Source organism: Macrosteles quadrilineatus, unplaced genomic scaffold (genome assembly GCF_028750875.1).
Source record: "Macrosteles quadrilineatus isolate MER2022 unplaced genomic scaffold, UCM_ALF_1.0 Scaffold_1__1_contigs__length_201487025, whole genome shotgun sequence".
Lineage (NCBI taxonomy): Eukaryota > Metazoa > Arthropoda > Insecta > Hemiptera > Cicadellidae > Macrosteles > Macrosteles quadrilineatus.
Genome location: NW_026542594.1, coordinates 58,306,818 through 58,318,819, shown reverse-complemented (window position 1 = coordinate 58,318,819; position 12,002 = coordinate 58,306,818). Strand labels below are relative to the sequence as shown.

The 12,002-nt window shown below is 32.6% G+C and overlaps 1 protein-coding gene across 2 annotated transcripts in view; it reads left to right on the top strand.

Moving 5' to 3' along the window:
* Positions 1-12,002, top strand: part of LOC128983210 (caspase-1-like) — a 71,954-nt gene that overhangs the window by 34,273 nt on the left and 25,679 nt on the right. For both annotated transcript variants that reach the window (XM_054402419.1, XM_054402421.1), the window contains 2 exons: positions 5,669-5,844; positions 10,067-10,187. In XM_054402419.1, coding sequence (XP_054258394.1) covers positions 5,669-5,844; positions 10,067-10,187 — 297 coding nt within the window. The remainder of the gene's footprint in view (positions 1-5,668; positions 5,845-10,066; positions 10,188-12,002) is intronic.

Genomic DNA, 12,002 nt, shown 5'->3' with positions numbered 1-12,002 from the left:
ATAACTCCTTTTAGCGAATTTCCCATATAGGGAATAAGCTATTACCGTAGTACTCATGGTAAGACCTGGACCCGGGACCGATTTTTTTTTGTTTTGAGGTCCCTAGAGGCCAAAAACACCATCCGTTCAAATTCATATATTTATATATATATATATATATATATATGTGTGTGTGTGTCCGTTAGCGCAATAACTCGAGCAAAAATGATCCGATTTTGATGAAATTTGGTACAAACGTGTAAACCTACGTTTATTCGAACGAGTTCGCGAACCAGCATGATCGGACCATGGGAACGGGGGTTTATGGGGGCTTTTATGGGGTAAAAATGGGTTTTTCCCATTTTTGACCCAAAAAAACATAAAATTTTGCAATTTCTTTCCAAACAATTTTGTAGAGCTTAAAAAAACAAATAATGTAGTATATTGAAGCGTTATAATGCGCCTAATGGTTACGGAGGAAATTCCAAAAAATTGTAAATTTAAAATTCTCATGTTATTCTTATGGAGAATAAGTAAACTGTTGTAGTTTGGTTGTTTATTAACATGTTTTGCCCAAATTTGGAAAATGTTTTTATTTCTTACTAACTATTTACATAAAAAAGACACTTTTACCCTCCCTGTTGCAGCAAACCTAAGTATGTGTTAAACTGATTCTATTTAAATAGGGAATAAATGTAATATTTTTAAGGAGATATTTTAGTGTAAATCCAATCAGGCAAATGGAAATTTGCTTAGTCTGCAGGTTTGCTGCGGCAGGGGTATTTTGTATTTTGAATCACTTGATAAAAGTTTTAAGACACTTCAGATCTCAATTCCATATTAAAGAATTCAATAGAGGTATGCATAATATAACATCAAACGAGTTTTTAAGTCAATTGTGTTGTGTTTCTTAAACATATCATTTGATAGCATGCCAAATTCAGTCTACTAATTAAATGTACAATGCTTTTGTTTCAATTTAAATTTGAATCTAGGTACAAACCAAGAAATTGTGCATCATCGTGAACAGCTAAATTTTTGTCTCTAAACTATCTTGCCTGAGCATACAAAACTTTACCAATTGGGTTTTATCTTGATTCATTTTTAGACCGTTAAATGTTGAACCACTGTTCCAGTTCGATAGGGCTTGTTTAGCTTTGCGTGATAATTGGATAATTCTGAGTAATCTTTAGATTTGACAATTGCATTTGTATCTTCAGCATATAAAATAAGGTTGTTAGAGACATTTTTAGGCAAGTCATTATATACTAAATAAAGAGTAAAGGTCCAAGAATCGAGCCTTGAGGAACATCAACTTTAATCTTTTACCATTCTGATATGGTATTGATTTTTCATTATTTTTAAAAATTGCTGTTCTTTGAAAAGATTTATTAATATAAATTCAACCATTAAACAGATTTTTTTGAAAAGTTATAAAAATATTAGGTTTTTATTTTCAAGTATATCATATGGTTGACACAGTCAAATGCTTTAGATAGACCTCAAAACATTCCCATTGTGCTATGTGACCCATCCAAAGCCCATGAAACCTCACTAATAAAATCTGACAAAGCATTCATCGTGCTTAAACCCTTTCTAAAACCAAAATGTTCAATAGCGAAAATACTATTATTCTTAAGAAACTTGAGATTTTTTTAGATGCTAGTTTTTCAAACACTTTTAAAAATTATGGTAGAAGGGAAACTGGTCGATAATTGTCCGGATTTTGTCTCTCGCCCTTCTTGAAGAGAGGTTTGGGCTCTACAAATGTTAAATTATTGGGAAAAGTGTTTATTTGAAAAGATAGATTTAATTATAGATAGGCCTAAAGGTTCAGCTGCATTTTCTTTTGAAAAAATATTTTTTACCTTTTATTATATTTTCATTGGTTTTATTTAATATCTTTAAAAATAACGAGGTGTTAGCCCGTCCTACGTACGGGAATTCAGTAGTCAGTTAAAACCGTGTACAATTCAGATCAGCTAGTTTACACATATAAAGACAAAGTTTCTTGCCGTTTTAATGTGAAAAATCATCTTGTAAACAAATGTTGTGTGACCAAATATGTTTTTATTCCATCATAGGCTTTTACGATATGCATTTTAAATCCGATAATTTTACAATAAAACAGCAATTCTGCAATTTTTACGATGTGAAAAGCGTTGAAGTGAGATTTGCAGCCGATTCGCACAGACGCACACTGATTATAAGTAGCCTACATTAGAGAGAGTAATAGTCAATTAAGAAGTGTATAGACCTAGTCAACGATACTACCTTCCATAGCATACTTGCCTCTTCCATAATTATTATCACCACAATACAACTACTATACACAATTTCCAGTAGGTCTGAATAGAAACGACCTAAAATAAAACGATAATATCCAATAAAATTCACAGTACACATAATTTAACTTTGGTGCCCTAACATCAAAACTAATCGTCACACCTAATTTCACTGCATTAATTGCTAAATAAATAAGTGTAAACAAAGAAAAGTAAAAACAATAAACAGTTTGTTTTGAAACAGCTGTTTGGTTCAAAGAACATTCATTTAAAAAAAAGAACTGGTCACATGTAGCAGGAATATAAAAAGTAAACACGCTAGTAAAGCTAATGACGTAATTGTCAATGTTTATTATCCATCCAGTTATCAGTTCTATCCTTGATAATTACCCACCCTCATTGAATAAATGTACATCGTAATTTCCCATATTAGTTAATTTAAACTACAATATATTAGTAGTTGAAATAAAAATGATATTTTCACATTTGGGGGTGCTGATATAGGCACCCCCAAACGTAACCACAACTGAACACGATTTCATAAAAGGATGGTTTGTGTAATTGCAGTATTCTAGGTAAATGTTGACGTTGTGTTCAATAATCTATGTTATCCATCTTTGTATAAAACCCGGCTGAGGTTGTGGTGACAATTTAAAATCGTGATTCCTGATTATTCTTGATCTTCTTTTTATGGCATCAATATTTCCGGGCCTAATCCAAACAAACAAAGTTAAAGCAGACAAACATGAATTTTAAACAAAAAGCTACCATGAAGAATTAAAACATTTAAACATTGTTGTTTTTCTAATCTTTCCTTGAAAATTGGAGCAGTAAAATAATTTGCATTTATCCTTTTTTATCAAGACTCGTGTACAGAGCCTCGATTTGTACTGTGGTTTAATTAATTTTGGTCTAAACTATTTTAAACTGTGGTCTAATTATCTCTACTAATCTTACTTATTTCCTATAATCAATGACAAAATAAGAGTATATAAAATAACCTCATAGTTCCATAGTTTATATTTCACCAGCTGATAGTTAAAACAAATTATATTGCTCTAAAACAAATCGAAGATTACAAAGATTGCTTTAAAAATAATTTGAACATCCTAGTATTTTACTATGTATATTTAATTAATCTGTCATCCTCTTACAGTAGAATTGGACGTATCAATGATCAGCATTACACATAGTACCCTATAAATAAGTCAACCCTAAGTTTGCTTTACATTTTTATCCAAATGCTGAATTTGGGACACAAAAGCTGAATTGTTTACAGCTGTTATGTTAAGCAAATTATTTTATGCCAAAAGCTAGTTTAGAATCTTAGCGTCGGCTGCTAGACTTTTTAAAAATTAAAACTTAATTTCTAAAAAACTGGGACCCTAAACTAAAATTATGGCTTCGACATTCCCTAGTTCTCAAAATTATCTTTCTTTCAACACAAAAATCGTGAAAATCCGTCGAGTGGTTGATTCAGGATCGTGAAATAAAAAAACACTGTTTCGTTTTAATATTATAGATGCTCTGTGATCATAGATGCCTAATGGAAGGTATGGGGGTTTAGGGAGTGGGAGAACCTTTCACGCCGTTCCGGCCAAACCTCGCATGTGGGGTTGGTTCGGCAGATTGGCCACACCTAAACTCCCAACTCTCACTTGTTAGCTGTGGAAAGCTACTTTCTGCCACTGGGTGTCGGTCTACCTACAGAACCAAGTGATGGGGGCCCTAGACTATGGTGTAATGCGATCTGTGCTGAGAGTCTTGTGGCACTGGGGGCCTAATATTCAGTGTCTTAACGGCAACGGAGTCTTCTGGGAACCAGGGGGAACCCAGTCGTACCCTTACCTCTCTAATTGGGTCACAGGGGACCCAATTAGATACCTAGATACCTTAGATACCTAGTATTCGTGGGAACAACGTTGACAATCTGACCCCAATGGAGGAGGAAGGTTTACTGAAATCTGGCAAGTTTTGAAGATTGAGGATAGCGGTTGATTTAGCCAAGGCGAAAAGGTGCTATCCAAAAGAGAGAGGAGGCAGGCATGGGCTCTCAAGCACCCGAACCCTGCTCCCTGCAAAAGCCAGTTCCTCCGGGAACCAGGATGCTGGTAAAAAAGCAGGGCGAGGGCGGCACCACCAAAGCTGACTCCAATGAATCCTCCAGGAAGAAAGGTGGAGAGAGAGGACGAGAGCACCTGACACATGAGGATGTCTGGGGCGAGAAAAAGAAGACGAGGACGAAAGAAGACCCTGCGGAAGGTGGTTGGCTTCATCAGCGGCCACTGGGTTTGGAGAATGAGGACCTGTGAATGAGGGTGCATAATAAGCTGTTCCAGCTGCGATGCAATCCCGTCACTTGTAAGCCTGGCCCTCTGATAAAAAAATAAAAAGAGATGCCTTATTCTAAATTCATTATTATTGATAATGACTGATGATGATTAATTTTCCGTGATAAAATATTATCAATGCAAGATTTTGTGGACTGAGTAATTCTCGTTGGAGAGGGAAAATTTATTTTGAAACCCTATTGCTCCAAAATATAAATTAACTTTAACTTTTGCTGTGGGTGGCTGCAAGTTTCCAGAACATTAAAATCAAGATTATAATTTTTGTTACATGTAGCTTTAATCAGAATTTTTAGTAAGCCTTTCAACTTTCTAAGAAAATGTTTATAGTTATCTAAATTAGCTTGAAAGTGTTCTGTAAATAGAAACAACAATTATATTTAAAGTAACAATTACAATACAAAAAATTTCAAAGACAGAGTTTTTGTTTAAGGCACATAAATCATTTCTTACTTTACCTATATTCTAAATTGTCCCTTAATAGTATGCAAGAACCACCTTGAATTTCTTCCTTCCTGCAAAAAAAGTCTCCTAAGGTATAGGAATACTATTTAAAATTAAAATATAATTTTTAAACCAGTGCTTGTTCAGGCATACCACTGAAATGTTTGAATCAGATAATATTATTTCTTAATCATTCTTTTTGTTTGCTATGCCGCCTTCAATATTCAAGTGCATTAACCAATTAAATTCATCATCAATGTTAGCTGCGCTACATACTGGTCATAAAACATGCCCATAGTATAGTGAAATTGCAATAACTTTTAATCTGTAACTTTTACAGTAATGTAGGTCATACCATTTTGTCTTAAGTTAAGGACTACAAAATTTTAATCAAAATTGTTCGAGCTAAGTTTTGAAAACTTTTTGTTACTGTATGGGCTTTTATGGGAAAATCACTCTTAAAAATCACAATTTAAAATAGGAAAAAAACTCCTGGATATACCATGGATTAGTACCCACATACCAAATTTTATCATAACATACACCCATAGGGGCAAGAAAGTAAACAGGTATTGAATGAAAGTCTATTGTAACCATTATTCTTTGTTTCAGCAAGCTCAGTAGACCACTCTAACAACGACTGTTTCCTTCTGGCATGTTTGTCACATGGAGAACAAGGTATCCTGTATGCCAGTGATGCTCCTTACAAACCAGAGAAACTGTGGAACAGATTCACTGCAGACAAGTGCACATCGCTTGCAGGCAAACCCAAGCTATTTTTCATCCAGGTATTTATCTGTAATATTTCATTTCATTCATTCATTATTTCGTAGTAAGTTTCTTAAAATGTTAACTTTTGTTCATACACCTTTGTTATTAATCACTCCTCAGAAAGGCTCGCCTAGTATTCATTTTCCTAATTTATATAATTTCATTAATCTGTTCAATTAATCTGTTCAATTAATCATTAAAAATATTAATTCCATAGCCTATATATTTTTTTACAAAGTCCACAACTTAATTATTTATTAAATATGTAAGGGAATTGGAATACATCAAAATTTTTTATAATATCATTTCAAAATTAGTCCTTAAGGAATCAAAATTCAAGAAGCAGTGAAACAGTGATCCATGTGTTCAACAATTAATTATGTGAACATTGAGATTGGAATAGAGGAGGAAGACATAGTTGAAAGTTGAAACTGTTTAAAGAAGGAGTCCACATTTTATCTCAGTTAAATTAATTAATATCATCAAGAAAAACCCAGTTTATATTCAAGTTATATCACAGTCAACCTCAAGAGGACTAACTTTAACATTATTTTTCAAAAATTAAGTATAAACTTTTATTTTAAACTCTTTTAAATTCAGTACTAATTGGACTTACCTTTTGGACAACCTCAAAATTTATTTTTCATTGTTGGGATTTTGTAAGTTTAACATAATTATTTGGACACGATTTAATTTATTAATTCTTAGCATTCAAGCCAGCACGACACCCTACCCTGAGATATAGCACATTTAAATTATACTATTATAAATTTGAACCTTTATTTAAAACTTATCTTCAATTTTATTTCAATTTCAGCCCACATTACATTGTCAGTCCTTTCATATTATAACGTAACTTAGCCTTTTAAATTTCATTGCATGTTTGTTCATTTGTTTAAATAAAATACCTTTTGTAATTTGTATATCTTTGTTAACTTATTAACCTTAAACATTTATAAGAATAGGCCTAGCCTAAAATGAATATTGTGAGGTGAGTTTACATATCATATAAGCCAAAAACATTCAGTTCCTATTTGTAAACATTTAAATATCAGGTTGGAAAATGCACAACTTGATAAAAAAGAAGTGGTACATCCAACTTAGATATCCATCCCTAATGCGCTATCAGCCACGTAGAATATATATACAGGGTGTTTCAGTAAAGCGTAGCGGGCTATGCAGATTCAGATTCTACATTCAAAAATAAGTCGAAAATGTAGAATAACTTTTTTTTGATTTCGGCTTAGTTTGGCCGTAATCCGCCATTTTGTATTTTTTTGAAAATAATTAATAACTCAAAAACCCTTGGAGATACTTTTATGAAACTTGGTACAAACTTTAATTCTACAGGTATAAACATTCTCCGAAAATATCTTTGATCAGGCTCATCAAATTTCAAAATGGCGACCATTTAAAATTTTTGTTTTAATGGCCGGTTTTCATTGTATTTACTTAAAAAATTTTAAATGGCCGCCATTTTGAAATTTGTTGAGTCTGATCAAAGATATTTTCGGAGAATGTTTATACCTGTAGAAATAAAGTTTGTACCAAGTTTCATAAAAATATCTCCAAGGGTTTTTGAGTTATTAATTATTTTCAAAAAAATACAAAATGGCAAATTATGGCCAAACTAAGCCGAAATCAAAAAAAAGTTATTCTACATTTTCGACTTATTTTTGCATGTAGAATCTGAATCTGCATAGCCCGCTACGCTTTACTGAAACACCCTGTATATATATACAGGGTGTCACAAAAAAGTGTGATGGGCTATACAGGACCTAATTATACATGCAAAAATAAGTCAAAAATGAAGAATAAAATTTTTTGGATTTCGGCTTAGTTTAGCCGTAATCCGCCATTTTGTTTTTTGGGGAAAATATTTATTATTTCAAAATCCCTTTGAGATATTTTTACGAAACTTGGCAAAATTGTTTACACTATAGTAAGTAACATTTATAAAAAAAAATTATTATTTTAACTTTCCAAATTTAAAAATGGCGGCCGTTTGAAATTTTTAATGCCAAATTTCATGAAAACCGGTACCTAAATAAAATTTTGTAAGACACAAAAGTTTTAGTATTTATTATAACAAATCCAACAAAACAAAAATGAATAAAATCGGTTCATAAATAAAGAAGCTGTGTTTATTTTAGTAATTTAGACTGAAATTATTAATATTAAAATGTATTATATGTAATGTAATAATTTATGTAACGTATTAAGTAATTTCAGTCTAAATTACTAAAATGAACACAGCTTCTTTATTTATGAACCGATTTTATTCATTTTTGTTTTGTTGGATTTGTCATAATAAATACTAAAACTTTTGTGTCTTACAAAATTTTGATTTAGGTACCGGTCTTCATGAAATTTGGCATTAAAAATTTCAAACGGCCGCCATTTTTAAATTTGGAAAGTTAAAATAATATTTTTTTTTTATAAATGTTACTTACTATAGTGTAAACAATTTTGCCAAGTTTCGTAAAAATATCTCAAAGGGATTTTGAAATAATAAATATTTTCCCCAAAAAACAAAATGGCGGATTACGGCTAAACTAAGCCGAAATCCAAAAAATTTTATTCTTCATTTTTGACTTATTTTTGCATGTAGAATTAGGTCCTGTATAGCCCATCACACTTTTTTGTGACACCCTGTATTTGCATAAATTAAAAAGAATAATAAAGAAAATGTAAATTTTCCTTTTTTAGAAACAGAACAATAGCCTACATTTCTCCATACAATCTAGCAATATTTGATCTAATTAATATATATATATCAACAATTCTTGGTATAAAAATAATACATTTTCATCTTAGAACTAATGTAATTTTGATACCTACTGTGTCTTGAAGCTGTAAGGTAAAAATGTTAGTTGTTGAGTTTCTCACGTAGGTAAAGCTTGAGATATCAAGGGTTTAAACAGAAAATTTGAGATCCTGAAGTGATTATTTCTATGGTGTTATGTCACGACCTTCATAACTAATAATAAAAACTGTAACGTTTAAAATGACAGCTTTTTCAAACTTTTACTCAAACAAAAAAATGTCCAAACACTGTACAGCGAAATAAAGAACAGAACAATAGAAAGTCTAGAAACCTAGCTAGTCATAGACTACTGTTACGCTGTTTCAAGACAGAAGAATGTCGATCAAAACATTAGATAACACATTACAAAAAATAATAGTAGCCTACTTATAACAACATAACACATAACAAGAGTTGTAAAATACACCGATAAAGATAACAATGACATAAAAATATCGGGTTTTCTTTCTCTTTGTTTTTATTCTTTCTTGAGTTTCTTTTCGTCCACCCATTCAACAAGTTTTCATGGTTACTTTACTAATCACCCAATCACAGGCTACTAAAGTTGTCATGATTACCAAATGCCCAGTCACAAAGTGTTGTGACACAGCAAACGCACAACAGACAGATGTGTCATGTGTAGGCCTAAGGAGCAGACGATTGTCAGTGCAAACGGATAGCTTGACCTTGAAGCTTTGATCACAATCCTTTGTTTTGCTTTCATTTTATTTTTGTCAAATGAACTGTGATTTTTCAAAAACAATAATGTGGGAGCCTACTTGCAATTAATAATGGGCAGAAATGGTTAAATGTAACTTACAATGAATTTTGACACATTAGACTAAAAAACACAATTCATAAAGTTTTCTAGTTTTTTTTTCTTGGACAATGAGGTTTATAATAGAGGAAGCCTATGGTATTGGCGGCACGGTCGGACCAAGCGAGGAGTCGGACCATCTGAGGTTGGATTAGAGAGGTTCTACTGTATACAATATCCTATTTGAAATCTAAACATGATATGTCACTATTTAAAAATTCTTCCTGCGTGTAGAATGCTTTTGATTTTAAAAACTCGGTAATTTTTCTTTTAAATTGGTTTAAAGGTAGTTTATGAAAACAAGTGGGTAGCTTGTTGAAGAAAATATGTTGTATGTGTATGTAAAAATGGCTATTTAAATATTTTGAAAGTTGGATTTGAGGTGTGACTAGGTTATATTTGTACGTTGTGTTGCATGGATGAGAATAGCTGGACAATTTTAAAGGGTTTTTTTTATATGAATTAAATTACAAGGAATGTACATAGATGGCAGTGTAAGCAAATTTAAATTGGAAAAGTGATGCCTACAGGATTCCTTGATCTTGCAATCCTCAACATCTTGCAAACATACAGTTCAGGTCCTGTTGTATTACTGTTAGAATTGTTTGTTTGCTAGGCATGTCAAGGGGACAAGTTGGATGCAGGGGTGACTTTGAAACAAACTCAGGTTGATTCTAGTCCTTCATATACAATACCAGCCCATGCTGATTTCATCATCGCGTACTCCACCATACCTGGTAAGAAATAATTGGGAATCAGATTGTTTAAGTCATATAGTATTACTGACTCTTCACACCATTGAAATTTAAAGAAATATATAACAATTATCTATAGAATATAGTATAACCTCAATGACAAGACACTTTTGATGATTAATAAATACGTTTTAAGGCCACACTCCCCTCGCCGGCCATATTGGATTAATCCTCCATAAGCACAATGCTGACCTTCCCTAATTTAATTGTTATTTTAATACTTTTCAACCGAAAATTACAAATGCGGTGTCGGTTGAAAGGTAATATAATCCCAAATGCAACTCGTGGACCAAATTGTAAAAATAGCGATTTCAGTTTTTATAAATAAAAATAAACTAATAAACATGGATAAGTTTACAATATTTTTGGTCATCTTCAAAGCAAGCTTCATCTTGATTAATGTAAAAAAAAAAAATTAAAATCCGATAACTCATCATGTTTGGTTACGCGCCTCGTGTTCGGACTACTTAGCCAAGTTTTTTATATTTATATTTATGCTTTGTGTTATGTGTCCTAAATGTGCTGATGACCTCATTCATGGGTGAGAAAACTGTATTTTAACTTTCTTCCAACCTGAAGATGATCTCGCTTAGCAGCACAAAACAGCTGTTATTTGATTTATAACACAAGGATCAATTGACGCAACAGGTAAACTAAACCCTTTATATTTTGCATTATCTTGATCCAGAGGCTAACCCATCATGAAATTCTAGCAAGCTAGTCGCGAATAATTCTCTTCCTCGGACAAAATCATGATTTCCTCTCTCGAGGCTTATGCTCTCTAGCGGTGAACTAAAGTATTACTAGACAACAACAGCTTATCGAAAATTCACTTGTTGAGCAGGTCTAGTTTCGTCTGTCGTCTGTCAGTCAACAAACACCAGTCTTGAGGTTATGTTATGTCGTTGTCAGCGTTAACCCTAGCAGTGGCCAACCGTCACCGGGTGACGGTTTGCCGTTGATGCTTAGAATGACCACCTTTTACGGTATGGGCCGAAATTATTTTAACGGCAAAAAAAACACTCTTAATCAACTCAGATGAGAACAATATATATACCATTCAAAAGATCACATTCCGAACTTTCATTTTATTACATAAACAAACCCTGTAGCAGGTATATAACAATGTCAGACGATTAGAAATCGAATGAATTTTTGGCGCGGCACGACTTTTGCAGCCGAGACTTGGGAACTGGCAAAACACGTCTTGTTTGGCATTACCCTGCTCGGATAATTTTCGTCTTGGGATGTTGCGGGTGGTACCACTGGATAGCCATTGATTTTATCTTCATTGTGGTAGTGATATTTTAGAACTAAATATTGATTGGACAACCGGTACGATTTTATGAAAACAGCTGTTTTTTAAATTTATAACAAATGGCCTACCGTCACAAGGTGACAGTATGGAAAATACAAATTACATACAGTGTAAGTTATTATTACTAGTCATATTATATGTCATTTTGAAGAGGAAGAAATGTAGCTTGCGATAGTGGCAGGCCTGCGCTCAGGGTTATTTCCGTTTTCTCTCACTAAGACGACGAAAGTGTGTCACTACTGTCAAGGTCTCATACACATTCGCCATTGCCTGTGAGTTTTCGCTCTCGTTTTATCCGCGATTGATTACTAAATTTGTTATTATTTCGTATTTTTAGAGAAATGTGTATGTGTATATAACAGTAATCTTCATGCATTTTATTATGCATGAATATTTACTGAATAGTGTAAATTGTGTTTATAATAGGTTGTATTTTTCTTGCGGTTGTATTTTGCGGTTTTCTGTTTATTTGTATTATT